General features: G+C 43.4%; 1 protein-coding gene across 1 annotated transcript in view; it reads left to right on the forward strand.

Annotated features, from left to right (window-relative positions):
- The window catches only part of LOC120028163 (plexin domain-containing protein 2-like), a 173867-nt gene that overhangs the window by 53064 nt on the left and 102318 nt on the right, over positions 1 to 18485 (forward strand). Inside the window, exon 2 of the mRNA XM_038973367.1 lies at positions 9049 to 9311. Coding sequence (XP_038829295.1) covers positions 9049 to 9311 — 263 coding nt within the window. The remainder of the gene's footprint in view (positions 1 to 9048; positions 9312 to 18485) is intronic.

Consider the following 18485-nt stretch of genomic DNA (forward strand, 5'->3'; position numbering starts at 1 on the left):
GATAATAACAGAGAGTAGCAGCAGCGTAGTGGGGGGGTTGCAAATAGTCTGGGTAGCCATGTGATTAGCTGTTCAGGAGTCTTATGGCTTGGGGGTAGAAACTGTTTAGAAGCCTCTTGGACCTAGACTTGGCGCTGCGGTACTGCTTGCCATGCGGTAGCAGAGAGAACAGTCTATGACTAAGGTGGCTGGAGTCTTTGATTATTTTTAGGGCCTTCCTCTGACACCGCCTGTTAAAGAGGTCCTGGATGGCAGGAAGCTTGGCCCCGGTGATACACTGGGCTGTACGCACTACCCTCTGTAGTGCCTTGCGGTCGGAGGCCGAGCAGTTGCCATACCAGGCAGTGACGCAACCCGTCAGGATGCTCTCGATGGTGCAGCTGTAAAATATTTTGAGGATCTGAGGACCCATGCCAAATCTTTTCAGTCTCCTGAGGGGGAATAGGTTTTGTCGTGCCCTCTTCACGACTGTCTTGGTGTGCTTGGACCATGTTAGTTTGTTGTTGATGTGGACGCCAAGGAACTCGAATCTCTCAACATGCTCCACTACAGCCCCGTCGATGAGGATGGGGGCGTGCTCGGTCCTCTTTTTCCTGTTGTCCACAATCATCTCCTTTTGATCATTATAGCTCAGTATTTGTATTATTTCTTTTATCGTCTTTTTTGCTCATCTTTATCAAGGGTGCCAATAATTATGGACCTGACTGTGTATGCACTACTATTTTCTATTCCATGTGGGCCCTCGTCAAAAGTGGTAGAGAATATGGTACGATTTACAGGTGCTGTTTGCCCCAGGAGGACTACTAATTTGTCTATGTCTTCTCTCCGGGGTAATTAGGACATGTTGAAACAGGTAGAGAGAACAGCACACTTTCTTCTGTATAATTACAGAGGCTGGAAGGTGGCTTTCATGGCTTTCATGTCTTTGTTATTCTTAACGTTCCTCTTTTTGTCTCCACGCCTTCTAGAAGAGACAAATCAGACGCTTCTACAGCGTAAAACAATTACTCCCTCAAAGAACATAAACTATGGCTAATCTGAACTACTGTAAGATTCATGTAGATTATAATCAAAGCCAGTAGTATAACTAAAATCAACGCGTTACCCTTTCTGCGTAATATCAGCTGTAACCGATGAAATGAACTGAGAGTTGGCTGTGAAGAGTTTTATCAGAGAGAGTACAGAGTAAGTCTGTGAAGGAGCTGTAAACAGCCCCCCCCCTACCTCATCTATCATCTCATATTTGATGTGAAATCAGGTCCGCCATTTTCACTAAAACTCTCTTTATGGACACATAAGTCAAATCCTCTCTCTGCTTTCTACTCCCTCTGTTTAGATGGACCATGGCTGCTAAGTATTCTCCTGGAAGGTTTTTCTATCTATGAATTCAGCCCCAATGGCACTTTATTCCTTATAGTGCACTACTTTTGACCAGGGCCCATGGAGCTCTGTTCAAAGGTAGTGCACTACATATATAGGGATAGCTTGCTATTTTGGACGCATTCTTTTTTCCCTCTGTTTTCTTCTCTTGCTGTTTCCCTCACTATGTGTCAGTATGTCCATACCCCTTCCCATTGCACTTGGGTAGTGCTGAGCTATTAGTGTTTTTTTTTAAGTCGGTTCGGTTTCGGTTTGGATTATTTAAAAAAATAATCACGGTTTTCGATTTTTGCGGTTGAATGCTGTAACAGCACAGAATAAAACAATTCCTAAATTGTCCCATGATAGTAGTGGATGCCCGTTACTGCTTATCACTTATTAACCGTCATTTTTTCAAATTACAGTACTTTAATAAAATATTTCATTTGCTGTGTATATTACATTTGTTTTATTTCATGACTTTATTATTTCATCCCAAGTCATCATCTCATCTCTACAGAGATGCTGCCAATACTGTTATAAAGTCACTATTTTGCAGTTCTTCAAAGTAATTAAGGCATACTTTCATGACTGCTGAATTCCAACCATTAATAACTTTGATTATGTATTTTCAGGTAGAAATGCCTCGCGAAGCAACAACTGCTCGCTATATCCCATCAAGGTGTGCATTCTTGTCTCTTCGGTGGCAGGCTTAAACGAAACACAGACCGGACAAGTAGATGCGCATGGGATTATGGTCATTGTAGTTAATTACGACGTTTTGTGCGCTAAACTATGTCAAATATTGGCCTGTTGGAAACTACAACTCCCTACAACATTGCAGTTGAGGCTGGATCTGATTTTATCTCTGGGGAAAGTATGCAGAAAAAAACCCATAGGAAATGGAATTCAAATAATTGAACCATTGGTCAAACCTTTCTGTCTGACACCCCCATCTGGACCTGTGGACATATCTGAGAAGCTTCAAGTTCTCTTGACACAGAGCACAGGCCATTTTTGCTGTTTGCTGCTGTCTAAGACTGACAGAAAATAAAAGTAGTGTACATCTTTCCTCTCCTCCCACCCCATCTCATTCTTTGGAAATAAACATCCAAGCAATCACCCACTGCTTTTGTCTTCGATGTAATTATTTACCTTGATCTAGTATTCGTTTTCTACCAAGCAACGGCAGTGTCTGCACTCTGTGCCACGCTGGTTTTACTGATGTGTTTTATGGATTTCTGGCCTGTAGTATAGTGTTGATCTTGTGAATCGATATCCTGGATGAGCGATGCCAGACAGACCCATGAGGAGAGTTAGACTTCAGAACCCATACTCATAGAATACTTCGAACCATTCTGTCACTCTCTTCTCCCTCAGTTAGTTAGACAGAAAAGCTCTGTCCTTTTTTATTTTTGGGGGCATTTTCTCCCCGTCACGCTGGCCTTTCCATTTCTCTCTCCCTCGCTCCCCTTTCTCTCGCTCCCTGACCCAGCCATAAGGGCCAAGCTCACTGTTTGTTTTCTTCTTCAGGAGATTAATTAAGATGAATATATCAAGTAGACCTTGACTACTCAAGCATGTCATCCAGCACGATCACCCGGCTCTCCCGTTGTGCTCAGAAACATTCAAGTGGACCAATTGGGGGAAGGAACTGTGGGGGGGAAGGTTGTTTGCAGTGCCATTTTGCTTTTTACATCAACTTTTCTGCCTTTTCTGGCTCGTGTTTCTAACTTTGCGGCTCAAGGCTGAGGTTTTTTGCGGACATTTCCCAGGCCCCCAGCTGTGTCTGTGGACAGAGTCAGTGGACAATGCTCATGACAGAGCACTTCTGACATTACCACCCACTGAAGGATCACTAATGAGGGGAACCCGCCGGAACAATCATAGAAATAATTGTAATTTACTCCCATTAAATTGGAATCATGATATTTGGAACCTCGTTAATTTCTAATGTTTTCACATTGTGTGCAACCAATTACGTGCAATTTCTCTGCCTAGATGTTTCCTTTTTGCTGTTTTCTCCGAGATAGTTTTCAGAGGAAAGCACAAACTAAACTGTGGGAGATCTCCGGGGGAGACACCCTTGGGTTTTCTGACCTCAATGATACTTCCTGATAGCCAGGTCAAGCAGACTGACCGCTGTGCTCACAAGATCAGGCTGGTTTCTTCCTGGTTAAATACAATCTAAATGAAACAGCACTGAGTTTTAGGTACATCAGTAGACCTTGTCTTATAGTGTCTTATAGGATCTCTATGGCTTCTCAGCCCCACCTCAGATAGGTGCTTATATGTCCAGGGTTTCTATGGATACCCTAGGGCCCCAGGGTGGTGTCTCCAGGGTACTTGGCAGGGGGTCCTGCTACATTGATGAAGCAGCTTTCAGTGGGAGAAGGGTGGAAAAGACACCCCTGAAAAAGAGAGTTATACACAGCTTAGGAAACTAATGGAGCCTTTATGCCAAAAGGCTTCCCTCCAACAACACTATTCCATCACACACACACACACACACACACACACACACACACACACACACACACACACACACACACACACACACACACACACACACACACACACACACACACACACACACACACACACACACACACACACACACACACACACACACACACAGCATTCCTCTCTCCAGTATCGGCCAGCCTTGTACGGAAGTGTCCTGTCAGTGCCATTGAGTCAAATATACACCCAGAGAAAGGGGTCAACCAGAAGGACCCAAATACCCAAACAGAATGAAAAGAAGGGGGGCAGACAACGCCTTTACACCGTGCTTTTATGATCTCCTAAATGTCCTTGAAAGCTGTAGGTTAAACCGAATTACAGTTCTACTGGCATTTGTCGGTTAGTCGTTCTGGCAGGCGTGAATCGGGCGAGAAGAGCCGCTCTTGAGAGTCACAGCGAAGGTATGCTGGGTATTCAGTGGGAGTGAAAGAGGAACGGAGGGGAAAGATTTCCTCTCACACAAAAGCTAAAGGAACACACTCATCCAGGGTGAAGCCTCGTCCTGCTGCGAATGTATTTGTGGTGTTCCTCAGGGGTCCGTACTCTCCCCTCTGAAATGACTAACACAGAGCAAGTCTTTCCTTGACAATGAGAGTTCTCAAACCCTAGATCATTTGGGAGAAGTATCGAGCCATTACAGAGAGAGTGATGAACAGACCACAGCGCAGGTTTTTTTTCTTCATGGTGACTCAGAGAGAGAGATTCTGTGAAAAATGTGAAAAAACACATTTGTTCAGGGTATTTATTGTCCAGCCATGGTATATTCTGAAGTTGTCATGGTTCCTCCTGGCACCAGAGGGTGGCTGAGACCACCCTAGAGACTTTTATTGGACTCAGGTGTCTCTTATTATTTCATGATTGTGTCCCTGCTAAAATAGGTGTGTTTTCATTGGTCCTTTGCAGAAGCTTGAATTGTTTACAGTGTGCGTTCGTTTCCTGAGTGAGTTTTCGAGACTTAGTGTTTGTTGTTTTTTCAAGTGAACTGTGTTCATGCGGCTACCATATCTCAGTAAAGCATTATGTTTATCCTTAACCACTGATTCCTTGTCTGGTCTGTTCTCTGCACCTGGATCCAACCTTATCACGTAACAGAAGTATTCTCTTTTGCCAACTTTCCACCATATACATTGACGTGTCTAACAAAGATCCTTTGGTGGGTAAGAAATAATGTATGTGTTCCTGGAATGTACAGTATAGGTTCCCTTTGGATCGGAATATACAGTGCTGGTTGACAGGGAATCTCGCGAGCATCCATTGTCTCGGTAGACGTAGCTAATGAACTTGAGTTGGTTGGAGGCGACAGTGAGAGACAGCTGGAGAGTGGGGGCCTGAGAGCAAGAGAGGGAGAGGTGAGTGAATGCTTGGCTACAGGAGCAGTGTTAGACACCTAAGAACAACATCATTGAGATCTGCATAACAAATAGTAGCATGCTACGTGCTCTAAACAGACATCGCTGACTAGACTCCATAATGAGAGGAGTGTTTTAGCAACATGATCAGCATCCAAATTCCTTTAATTAAAGCACTTCTGGAAAGATTTGTGTAACTTTATTGATAGTGTGACCTGTGGTTTGACATGATTACGACTACAGGGGTCAATATACGGTTTAGTTAACCAGGACATGTACAGTACCAGTCAAATGGTTGGACACACCTACTCATTCAAGGGATTTTCTTTATTTTTACTATTTTATACATTGTAGAATAATAGTTTAGACATCAAAACTATGAAATAACACATATGGAATCATGTAGTTACCAAAAAAGTGTTAAATAAATCAAAATACATGTTTGAGATTCTTCAAAGTAGCCACCCTTTGCCTTGATGACAGATTTGCACACTCTTGGCATTCTCTCAACCAGCTTCATGAGGTAGTCACCTGGAATGCATTTCAATTAACAGGTGTGCCTTGTTAATTTGTGGAATTTCTTTCCTTCTTAATGCGTTTGAGCCAATCAGTTGTGTTATGACAAGGTAGGGGTGGTATACAGAAGATAGCCTTATTTGGTTAAAGACCAAGTCCATATTACGGCAAGAACAGCTCACATAAGCAAAAAGAGAAACGACAGTCCATCATTACTCTAAGATATGAAGGTCAGTCAATGCGGAAAATTTCAAGAAATGTAAATGTTTGCAGTCGCAAAAACCATCAAGCGCTATGATGAAACTGGCTCTCATGAGGACCGCCAAAGGAAAGGAAGTCCCAGAGTTACCTCTGCTGCAGAGGATAAGTTCATTAGAGTTACCAGCCTCAGAAATTACAGCCCAAATAAATTCTTCACAGAGTTCAAGTAACAGACAAATCTCAACATCAACTGTTCAGAGGAGACTGCGTGAATCAGGCCTTCATGGCCGAATTGCTGCAAAGAAACCAATACTAAAGGACACCAATAATAAGAAGAGACTTGCTTGGGCCAAGAAACACGAGCAATGGACATTAGACCCGTGTAAACCTGTGCTTTGGTCTGATGAGTCCAAAATGTAGATTTTTGGTTCCAACCACCGGATGATCTCTGTATGTGTGGTTCCCACCGTGAAGCATGGAGGAGGAGGTGTGATGGTCTGGGGTGCTTTGATGGTGACACTGTCTGTTATTTATTTCGAAATCAAGGCACTCTTAACCAGCATGGCTACCACAGCATTCTGCAGCGATAAGCCATCCCATCTGGTTTGCGCTTGGTGGGACAATAGACAGTGACCCCACACACCTTCAGGCTGTGTAAGGGCTATTTGACCAAGAAGGAGAGTGATAGAGTGCTGCATCAGATGACCTGGCCTCCACAATCACCCGACCTCAACCAAATTGAGATGGTTTGGGATGAGTTGGATCACAGAGTGAAGTAAAAGCAGACAACAAGTGCTCAGAATATGTGGGAACTCCTTCAAGACTGCAGGAAAAGCAGTCATGTGAAGCTGGTTGAGCGAATGCCAAGAGTGTGCAAAGCTGTCATCAAGGCAAAGGGTGGCTACTTTGAAGAATCTCAAATATAAAATATATTTGGATTTGTTTAACACTTTTTTTGGTTACTACATGATTCCATATGTGTTATTTCATAGTTTTGATGTCTTCACTATTATTTCGACAATGTAGAAAGTAAAAAAAAGAGAAACCCTTGAATGAGTAGGTGTGTCCAAACTTTTGACTGGGACTGTATAGTACAGTACATTTGGACTTTTGTGTAGTGTTCTCAGCACTAACTTTGGAATTCTTGCAGTTCTTCCTGCAAGTGTGTGCCTGTTTGTGTGTGTGTGTGTGTGTGTGTGTGTGTGTGTGTGTGTGTGTGTGTGTGTGTGTGTGTGTGTGTGTGTGTGTGTGTGTGTGTGTGTGTGTGTGTGTGTGAGAGTGTCAGTTAGTCTCCCTGTTCTTGTCTTTGCAGCAACTGGTCTCTGGGTTGTTTGCTCTATGGATGCTTATTACAGAGTGAATCTGTCAGCATCCACTTTGCGTGCATTAGCACTAGCACTCCCACCTCCCTACTCCTGCTCTCCTGGGGTCCCACCTCCCTACACCTGCTCTCCTGGGGTCCCACCGCCCTACTCTTACTCTCCTGGGGTCCCACCTCCCTACTCCTGCTCTCCTGGGGTCCCACCTCCCTACTCCTGCTCTCCTGGTGTCCCACCTCCCTACTCCTGCTCTCCTGGGGTCCCACCTCCCTACTCCTACTCTCCTGGGGTCCCACCTCCCTACTCCTACTCTCCTGGGGTTCCACCTCCCTACTCCTGCTCTCCTGGGGTCCCACCTCCCTACTCTTACTCTCCTGGGGTCCCAACTCCCTATTCCTGCTCTCCTGGGGTACCACCTCCCTACTCCTGCTCTCCTGGGGTCCCACCTCCCTACTCCTGTTCTCCTGGGGTCCCACCTCCCTACTCCTACTCTCCTGGGGTCCCACCTCCCTACTCCTGCTCTCCTGGGGAACACTGCTGGTCTATCTGGGGCCCAGAGAGAGAGTCGGAGGATGGAGGGGAGAGAGGAGGAGGAAGACAGAAAGCGAGAGAGGAGCAGAGAGAGAGAGAAGGGGAGAGAGAGAAACCAAAGCACCTCTGTCATGAGAGAGAGAGAGCGAGCGAGCGAGTGGTGGAGACAAAAACAAGAGGAACAGGCTTGAACAATCTTTCAGTTGGGAAAGTGATTAAAAGGACAAACCTGGGCTAGGCTCTAAGACACATTGAAGTGATAATCTGCCTTATGTCGTGTGTGTGTGTGTGCGATTGTGCTTATCTGTGTGCCTGTGAGTGTGTGCGTGTGTGTCCTGTCCTCACTGTGACACGTTTGAACACAGGGAACCAACTGCCGTCTGCAGAGAGAAAGCAGTCAGTCAGCACAGCAGTCTGGAACTCTACTCACGTCTCTGTGTCTAAAAACACCGCAGCTTCTCTCATATCTTCAGTTTACCACCTCAGTGCATTAGGGATGATAAGGTATGCCAATTGGCCCTGGGATTTTTCTCAACACATGACCTACCCAGCTATAACTCGGGCCCAGAGTTTTTCCTGACCAGAATTTGACGTGGTCCTGGTCAGGTCACATGTTCAGGAACAACTCTAGGTACTTGGTGTGACTATGGGCCTCTGGTGTGTCTAAAACGGCTTCACTGCTAATATGCACCTGTTTCATCCAAAGTAGTATAATTTCTCCAGAAAGCAACGAGGAATAGTCCATTGAGATAGTGAATTATGAGAGTGGCAGACAATTAATGACCAGACCAGAGTTTTGGCTCCACCACTGGACCACTGCCTTATTGACCTTAAAAAATATGATTGTTCTATGTAATTATGCTGCTACGATCCACTGGTGTACAATATAGTTTCTCATTCAAGTCTGACTACTTAAAAAAAGGTCAATAGTTGAGAATATCTTGGTTTACAAATTATATTGAGGAGAGAGCAGAATGATTGCGATATTAAAGGAGTTGTATTGTAATCACCTTTTCCATTTCAGAGCAAAGAAAAATATTGGATATGATAACAAATGGCTCATGGCTTTTAAATAAATGTGAATCATTTTAATATATAGTCATTTTGTGCATATATTCACTCTTTATATTATCTGCTGCTTCTGCAAAAGCTAATGGGGATCCAAATAAACATACCTACAATATGTCACTGCAACAAGCCTGTTCCTCTTGTACTCATTTCCCCTCATTCTCTTTCTCTGTGCACCCCAGGGGACTCCTACTCCTACGTGCAAGGGCAGCCTCTGGCTAAGGAGGACATGGCGGTTGATGTGAAGCTGTACAGTCACCGGTGGAGGCGGTGGCTGTCCCCAGAACAGCCACGTAACATGGACAGCAACAGGGCCAGCCAGGACCAGGATCAGTTGGACCAAGAGCAGGGTCAGGATCAGGGTCAAGACCAACCTGATGGGGGTTTCCCAGGCCTGCTCTCAGCAGAGGACAGCCAGGACACTGACAACAGCTCCCAGATAGAGGTACACTACATAAACAGTGTTTCCCCGACCATTAATCAGGCAAAGATGCAAGGAGGGCCGGCCTCCCTACATACCTCTGTTGCCCCCTTTTCAAAAAAAGTGGTTCAATTGTTTTGTGTTCTTATATATTTTTCCCCACACGACACAAACATGAACACCAACAAGCAGAATAGACCCAAAATGGATTACTATTGATTTGAATTGAACGTTTGGTGTTTGTAGCACTGAATGTTACTTCATGGGGCCTGGTGTTCTGACAAGGAAAAACTATTTAGGGGAAACACTTGGAAACACCCCAGATAATCTGAGACAGGAAGAAAGAATGTCAGATGTTCTCTGTTAGGTCTCTATTAGAATATGAACACATGTTAAACTGCCTCCTAAACATATTCCCTGGCAACTCCCCAAGGAGAGAAAATAGACCTCCCTAGAACAGAGTGATTAGATGATGATAAAAAATTTGACTAGGGGAGCTTTTGGCAGATGAATACTTAATATCTAATTAACGCCCGGCACATCCCCTAAGTAGATATTCATCATAAACGTCTGTGTGCGGACTGAGGGTGAGTCACATTAAAGCACCTCAGAAAGAGACCAGGTAAAGTCCCAAAATAGCACCCTATACCCTACAAAGTGCACTACTTTTGACCAGAGCCCTACGGGGCCTGACCAAAACTAGTACACTATATAGGGAATTAGGTGCATTTGGGATGAAGCCCAGAACAACAGATTAATTTAGACCTTGTTGGCCTTCTCGACAGTCACAGTCACAAAATATGGAGATTAATTGCTGGCTCTTGGTCTGTGTCACTCCATCCCCATGAAACTAAATAAAAGGCAAGAACCTGGGTCCCTTGTTATTGTTCCTACTAGCCTACTAGCTCAGGTGTTTAGTCGTAACGATGGCGGTGGCGCATCTGGTCCAGACAGATGATTAAGTCACCCCGTGCCTTCTAATCATCTCAGGTCTACAGCCCCAGCGTCGCTTCGTGTGATAACAGACGACACGTTGATCACTCCACACACACACAAATGCACCCACCCACACGCACACATACATGTGCGTGCACACACACACACTCCCTCCCTGTTTTCTTCCCTCTTCCTGGGCTCATTTGTCGTTGCGTTGTGTGTCTGGGACAGCGTCGGCTTTTATCACAAATACCCCGTCATTCCCTCTGTCATGTCACCCCCACCACCATAGTCTCACTCCCCCTTCACCCCACCTCCCCCTTCCAATATGCCTCTCTGTCTTCAAGAGGAAGGCTAAAGTCTTTTATATTCACATCCTCAGATTAATAAGAGGCTGCTGACACCTTTCTTCCTTCCGGCCCAGCGCTGGTCTGACTAACAATACTCACTGGGGCAAAAACTGGTTGAATCAATGTTGTTTCCATGTCATTTCAACCCCAAAAAGTGTGATGATGTTGAATCAACTGATTGGATTTGCAAAGAGTCATCCATGTAAGGGAATTTTGTCTTTTTTTCACCCAACTTTTAACATAAATCTAATGACATGGTGACCTTTTTTTGTTGATTTCACATTAAATTCACTTTAGGTGTCAGCTCAACCAAATGTAAATCAAAACTAGACATTAAACTGACACCTGTGCCCAGTGGGAAAGGGACTGGCTCATCTCATCCGAGATATGACCAGAAGAAGGAAAGGATGGTGTCTTTAGTAAAGGAGGGGAGGAATAGAGTGAGCATTCATCATAGGTGGAAATAATTGTATCATCTGTTTCTTTTACTTTGCTGAAATGCTTGGAATCTCCCAGCACTGCAATAAATCTGTTTGTCAGAATCTCTTAGAGATGACAGAGACATTCTCCTTGGAGCCTTGGATCACCGCAACCGATCAAACGACCAGATAATGTGTGTGCGTGTGTATAAAAGGTGTCCTCAGGTAAACCCAATGACATTCAGGCGTGCTACAAAGCGTTGGAACGAGCTAACATTAAAACAATTTGAATTAAGCTCGTAATCCAGGTTTTCTATAGGTCCTTATCAATAAAACCTCACAATACGGTGCGGAAAAATCGATTTGACTGCTGGGGAGCAAGGAGACCCCCAGCTCCGCCAAAACCATTGACAACTATGTGCCGTTTTCAAGGGATTGTTTAATAAATGTTATAAACTATTTGGTTTTAGTATCATCACATAGTCAGAACTACACATTTCCAATAATTCCACATTTAGTTCTAGCGTCAGAGTTATACAGCAAGTAACTGCACGCTTTTCATCATCATTAAATATCACTTGATCATGTGTTTTCAAATATGTGAGGGTAGGCTTTCCATCTGGTGTGTGGCTAGCTAGCTAAGCAAAAAACATCATTTAGCTTTCTTCATCAGAGATGAGGCTTTTGGAAAGAGCTTGACATCGGCAGGTCCTCGTCCAGGTAAAGTTGTCAGTCGGACTACCGTCATCACCACTATAGATGGAAAGCAAATCAAACAATATTTGGATATAGCCATCTAGTTTACCCCCTGAAAGTTAGCTTTTTAACCAGCCATGTTGACGTGATCTGTTATTAGCTAGCTAGCCAATATGACGTGGTCCATCAATCAATGTAGCCTATCGTATCTGTCAGCACTGCAGCAATTGTGATTAAACACTTAAACAATGTTGAAAAGGGGATAATGTTAGCTAACTTCGCTAGGTAGGCCTATGTTGGTTGGAGAAAAAAGTACATTAGGTCTCCTTACCACTATGTTTAGTCAAACGTACAAAGTTTCTACCGGTAATTTGCAAAGTAAAAATTATTAGCTAACAGTACATCGGCAAATGCGCCTTTATGCTGCTTGACAGGCAGAGTGCACAAAGGATGGGAAATGAACCTAAACCACCCATACTTCTCAGGTATATTTCACTTTTTATTTTATATCCCACAAATCGAATTAATGGTGGCCAATGTTGAGCGATATGGTGAGGCGCCCTACGTATCTGTAAATGACATGACCAATTGATGTTTGCTGATCATGAAAAGCATGCAGGTACTTGCTGTATAACTCTGATGATAGAGCTCAATGGGTACAATTGTTTTGCATGGAATAATCAGACGTTTGTAGTTCTGACTATGGTCTTCAAGAGGTGATGATATTAAAAACAAATAGTTAACATTTATTTAACAATCCCTTAAAAACGGCGCGCAGTTGTCAATGGTTTTAGCGGTGTCGCTCCTTCCGGTAACCACGAGCACAACTGTTCCTTGATTTTAACTGTCGATTTTATTCTGTAGTTTTAGTCAGAATTATCACCTTCCGTGAGAACTATAAAGTAAATGAAAATACAGTCAAGCACACTCTTACAACCTTATCTTACGAGTGACTTATTAGCTTGATATAACTCTGAAGTGCTTACATACATAAACAGTTTAGCCGGAGCTATAACAGTATCATATTAAACACATGAATAAAGGAAAAATACATCATTGGCTGCTTATTATAGAAGGGAGGAAATCCAAAACATTTACACTACTTATTCCCGGCATGAATTCATACTTCATCTTTAATTATTATAACGTTACCATCCTAACATACACGCTTCAACCATTACGAACTACACCCGAAGACACGAAAAACCTAGCTAACACAGTTTGGGATTGCCTTCACTCCAAAAGTGTGTTGCTACGATAATAATCCCCGTTACAATAGTTGTTAGCCACGTAGTTCCGCTTGTTTGACCATTTCCCCCGCATAGCGAACACATAAACAATTCAAACAAAAAACAACAACATAGACTGACAGGTTAATTGTCAGTTAGAAGCGGAGCTGGGGGTCTCCTTGCCCCCCAACAGACAAATCGAACGCTCTGCACCCTATTGTGACGCTTTATTGATATCGACATATTGATTGTGTGACAAATTTCTCATTCGTTGTTACGAGTAGCAAAGCACTGAACCAGTAAGTACTTGTTGTTGGAAAGGCTTAGCAGCCATTAGTTTGTTGTAGTGGTGTTGTTTTGACTGGTGATATTGCTGTAACTATATTAATTAGGTGAATGTGGTGGTGATGATTATCACAATCCCGCCATGTTAAATTCCACATTACCTTATCAAAGACTGGAGCAGCTCGTCAGTAATAAGCAGCTGTCACACCCTGATCTGTTTCACCTGTTCCTGTGATTGTCTCCACCCCCTCCAGGTGTCACTTATTTTACCCAGTGTATTTATCCCTGTGTTTCCTGCCTGTCTGTGCCAGTTTGTCTTGTATGTTTAGTCAAGTCAACCAGTGTGTTTTTCCCCATACTCCTTTTGCTATTCTCCTTTTTATAGTCCTCCAGGTTTTGAACCTTGCCTGGTTCTGGACTCTGTACCCCCTGCCTGCCTTGACCACGAGCCTGTCTGCCACTCTGTACCTCCTGGACTCTGATCTGGTTTTGACCTTTTTGCTTGTCCACGACCATTCTCTTGCCTACCCCTTTGGATTATTAAACACTGTAAGACTCCAACCATCCGCCTCCTGTGTCTACATCTGGGTCTCGCCTTGTGCCTCGATAGCAGCAGCATGTCAACAAACAGACACGCGGACAAGTCTCAGTATAAATATAATACCACTCATTGGATGTTAGATTATCTCTTATTGCCACACTCCTTAGTTAGTTTATTTAAATGTATAAACCTCTTCCACTACCATACATTTTTTTGGGGGGGGGGATTATTGTTTTAATGTATGTGTGGCGACGTTAATTTCCCTTCATGAAAATGACACTTCCTAGTTCTATACTGCTCCGTTATATCTTCCTGGCACACAGTATAGTGAAGGCCAAGACCATAAAACCCAGGTCAAACTATTACAACTACACTGCCTCCTACCTGTTATGTTTCCTCCTCTGAACTGACTGTGTGTATGGCCAAATAAATCAAGGATGTGTTCAAGTTTTAAGTACGCCTCGGTGGTTTATTATCACATATTGCGCCATAAGTGTCAGAGTTACCAGGAGCATGCACTATACTGTGTATGTTCTGTTTCTGTGATTACAAGAGATTGTGCACTCACTGTGTTGTTAGCGTAGCGTAGCCTCTCTCGCTGCACGGGGAGTTGCTTGATGAAGTGCTGCTTTTTGATGTCTGTCCAGCCCGGGTCATATTCGTGAATGCACATCTTTGCAAAACATTTTGTCATGGAAAACAAGCGTTTCTTTTTGGAGGAATTCATGTAGGCCCCTCCCTATTTTTGGCCCTCGTGCTGGATACAACCCTATTCTGTGCTGTCTGTCTGATTGCTCAAAATAATCCCAGGGGAGGTTCGCATATTACATTATCCATGTCTGTTTAGTTGGAGATAGAGGGTGAGGGAAAGAAATCCCTCCGGGAATTGACTTGGCTCTTACATTTTTCATTACTTCATTTGATTTCCTTCTCATATTGAGTTGCAGAACAATGCTTTAGTATGTTGCTTTTACAGTGCCTTTATTAAAACATCTGAGAGCGATGTATTTCTAAATGAATGTTTAATATACTTCAGTATATGACAGTATCAGGAAATAGCGTAATTCATGCTGATTTGTGTCAGTACTACTAGATAGTTGACTTCAGTACTCAGCACAGTTATTGCTCTCCAAACTGAACCTGCAGGTCTGCATTGACCTTAGCCTGCCTACCCTCGCTCACTGTCCCGCCTGTGGAGTGTGTCTCTGCCAGACCTTCCTCTACTGTGCTTGCTAGCGTAGCAGTGCTAACACACCGTTTTTCTATCAGCCTCCAGCACATCTTGTGGCTAAAGCACTGGAAGTCAATATCTTGAGATGAGGGAAGTTGCCAATATCTTGTTAGTTAGGGATGGATCGACATTTACAGAATTGTTACCTGGAGGAAAATGGGGGAGGGGTCATGCTTTTTCAATTTCAGTCAAGAGGAGGGTTTAGTATTTTTTTTAATCTTGTCCAGGGGAGGGTCATGTAATTGATGAAATTTCAATATTTCGCAGTGTTTTAGAATGAGTTGCTTATTAGGCTGTATATCGATGTGTGACCGATGCCACTCCTCATCTCTGATTCTCCACTTGGCGCTCAATATCAAGTGCGCCTATAGGCTATTTAGCGTGGTCTCAATCAAATTATCCATACCCTATAGGCTACGAAGTGCACGCTCGGAGAAGCACAGAGCAAAGTTATATTTCATAGGTAGCTGCTGGGATGGTGTAAATACAGCTAGGCTGCATTACACACGGCAATGAATATTGTAACACTGAGCTCCGGCCTGCTCTGCTCTTGCTGATTAAAGAGGGTTTGGTGTGCTGCCTAACAATTGACTGTGCTGTGTTGGCCTACAGTGGCTGTTCAGGAGGAGAGTCAAAGGCTTCTTCCAAAGGTTTTATTTATTAGGCCTTTTCCAAAAGATCTTGCGCGCGGACTAGCCTACAGCTTGCTACTACTATAATTGATTATATTAAAAACAATATGTTACTTGCTCATGATGTATTTATCAGAGTTATTAACGTCGCAAATTCGAGTAGGCATAATTCATTTTTTTTTATTTGTTTTACCCCCTTTTCGTGGTATCCAATTGTTAGTAATTACTATCTTGTCTCATCGCTACAACTCCCGTACCGGCTCGGGAGAGCCATGCGTCCTCCGAAACACAACCCAACCAAGCCGCACTGCTTCTTAACACAGCGCGCCTCCAACCCGGAAGCCAGCTGCACCAATGCGTCAGAGGAAACACCGTGCACCTGGCTCCCTTGGTTAGCGCGCACTGCGCCCGGCCCGCCACAGGAGTCGCTGGTGCGCATGAGACAAGGATATCCCTACAGGCCAAACCCTCCCTAACCCGGACGACGGTAGGCCAATTGTGCGTCGCCCCACGGACCTCCCGGTCGCGGCCGGCTGCGACAGAGCCTGGGCGAGAACCCAGAGTCTCTGGTGGCACAGCTATCGTTGCAATGCAGTATACCTACACCACTGCGCCACCTGGGGAGGCGGCATAATTCATTTCATTCATTTCAACCGTCATCCATAGATTTGTCGGTTAATTCCTCCACCCACTATGCACTCTTTAAATCGGCTACTTCCATGGTCAATGAAGGAATGTTAAGTTAAAACCAAGACTCGAATTGAGGGGGTATGAGAGGGTATGCCATAGGCAATGTTCCCTCTAATTTCTTGGGGCACTAAGCATATTTTAGATCATGAGCGGAAACTTGAACATTGTGAGAATTCTTTGCAACTTCCGGCGCGCGTTTACTGTGAACACTGAGGCTGTACCCTTACAGTTTTAGACAGTAGCCAATAGGCTATTGTGGCTATTTGAGCATAATGTACAGTAGTCCTACCAACAAAACTAACAGAGCAAATCCCATAACATTTTCACATGGAAATAGCTTTTGATTTCTATGATATAGCCTACAGTAGCCTATATGTGGTGTTAAGTCCAGGCCTACATTGCAGATTTTTTAAATTGTTTTTACATTATGAAGGGCTTGACATTAAATAATGATTTTTTACTTGGTCTGTAACACAATGGGACAAATTGGTGACTGTAAATGGAATTGTATTGTGTTGTATGGCGCAAGACACCCCTTTACAAAATACAAATAATTATTATTAACATACAGAGAATTAGACAATGTGCATTAGCCTACCCATCTGCTTATTGGCTTATTTGCATATTCAAGTCTGTCACAAAATACAACACTGTCCCTTTAATTAAGACATAAGCTTTTTACCTGACTGGCTTTTCAAAAACAGCTTTAAATGTAGCCTATACGTTTTGTGCACTTGTAGGAATCAGTAACTCCCCATTGCTGACCTATACTTAGCTATAACTAGGCTAATAACTCGCTAACTATCAAAGAATATCAACACGTGAACACGCTTGGCTCTTCGCTCTGATCTAAACTGATCTGAAAAGCTCATTCAGTCTTGGGTGATTGAAAGACCGCTCCAGGGCTACCCCTGCAAATAGAATTCTACTCGGTTGCACTCTGGCTCTGCCTACAACAAAATCACAGACTTTTTTGATTTATTGATTTCACCTTTATTAAACCAGGTAGGCTAGTTCTCATTTACAACTGCGACCTGGCCAAGATAAAGCAAAGCAGTGCGACACAAACAACAACACCACAGAGTTACACATGGAATAAACAAACATACAGTCAATAATACAACAGAAAAAAGTCTATATACAGTGTGTGCAAATGAAGTAAGATTAGGAAGGTAAGGCAATAAATAGGCCATAGTGGCGAAATAATTACAATATAGCAATTAAACACTGGAGGGATAGATGTGCAGAAGATGAGTGTGCAAGTAGAGATACTGGGGTGCAAAGGAGCAAAATAAATACATAAATAACAGTAAGGGGATGAGGTAGTTGGATGGGCTGTTTACAGATGGGCTATGTACAGGTGCAGTGATCTGTGAGATGCTCTGACAACTGGCACTTAAAGTTAGTGAGGGAGTTATGAGTCTCCAGCTTCAGTGATTTTTGCAGTTCGTTCCAGTCATTGGCAGCAGAGAACTGGAAGGAAAGGCGGCCAAAGGAGGAATTGACTTTGGGGATGACCAGTGAGATATACCTGCTGGATATATACCTGACTCAGTCTTGCAAAGTTAGATTTGTTTTGTTGCATTAAAAAAGGGGCTGATATAATGTTGATTCGATCAACAACAACAAAAACGTTGATCTATATAGTGCAAACTAATAGGGTTCAATCTCTTGTGTCTCTGCGCAGCATGACATTTCTTCTGCACAGCAGTCCTGGAGGAAGCGCACGCACGCTCTGCAGTTTAGAGGGAACATTGGCCATAGGCCTACCTTTTATTAAAGAAAATGTCAAAAGCACAGGCCTACCCCTTGTTAGTTTAAGAAAATCAAATAAAACAGGGAGCTATAACAGCACTTTGGTCGGCAATGTTTTATGCTACAAACAAGATGTAAAATACTCGGGAAAGACGTGACTCAGAGGGGATATCATTGTTTAATTTCTTTGACATTCAGAGGCTGAGCTACAAACTTTTATATCCGAGGAGAAAGAAAAAAATTGGACTTTGCTTGGGAAGTAATCTAATTATGTCACTATCAATTGATTAAGCTATTCACTTTCTGTACAATAGAAGATGTTTAAACCCAGACAGCTTTTAGGGAAATACTTGTGATCTTCTCTTGTTGGGTTAAGCCATAGAAGAAGAGTAGCCAGCAGGTAAAGCTTAGATTAGAGTAGGCCTACTCTGTCT

The sequence above is a fragment of the Salvelinus namaycush genome, chromosome 33 (genome assembly GCF_016432855.1).
Source record: "Salvelinus namaycush isolate Seneca chromosome 33, SaNama_1.0, whole genome shotgun sequence".
Classification (NCBI taxonomy): Eukaryota; Metazoa; Chordata; class Actinopteri; order Salmoniformes; family Salmonidae; genus Salvelinus; species Salvelinus namaycush.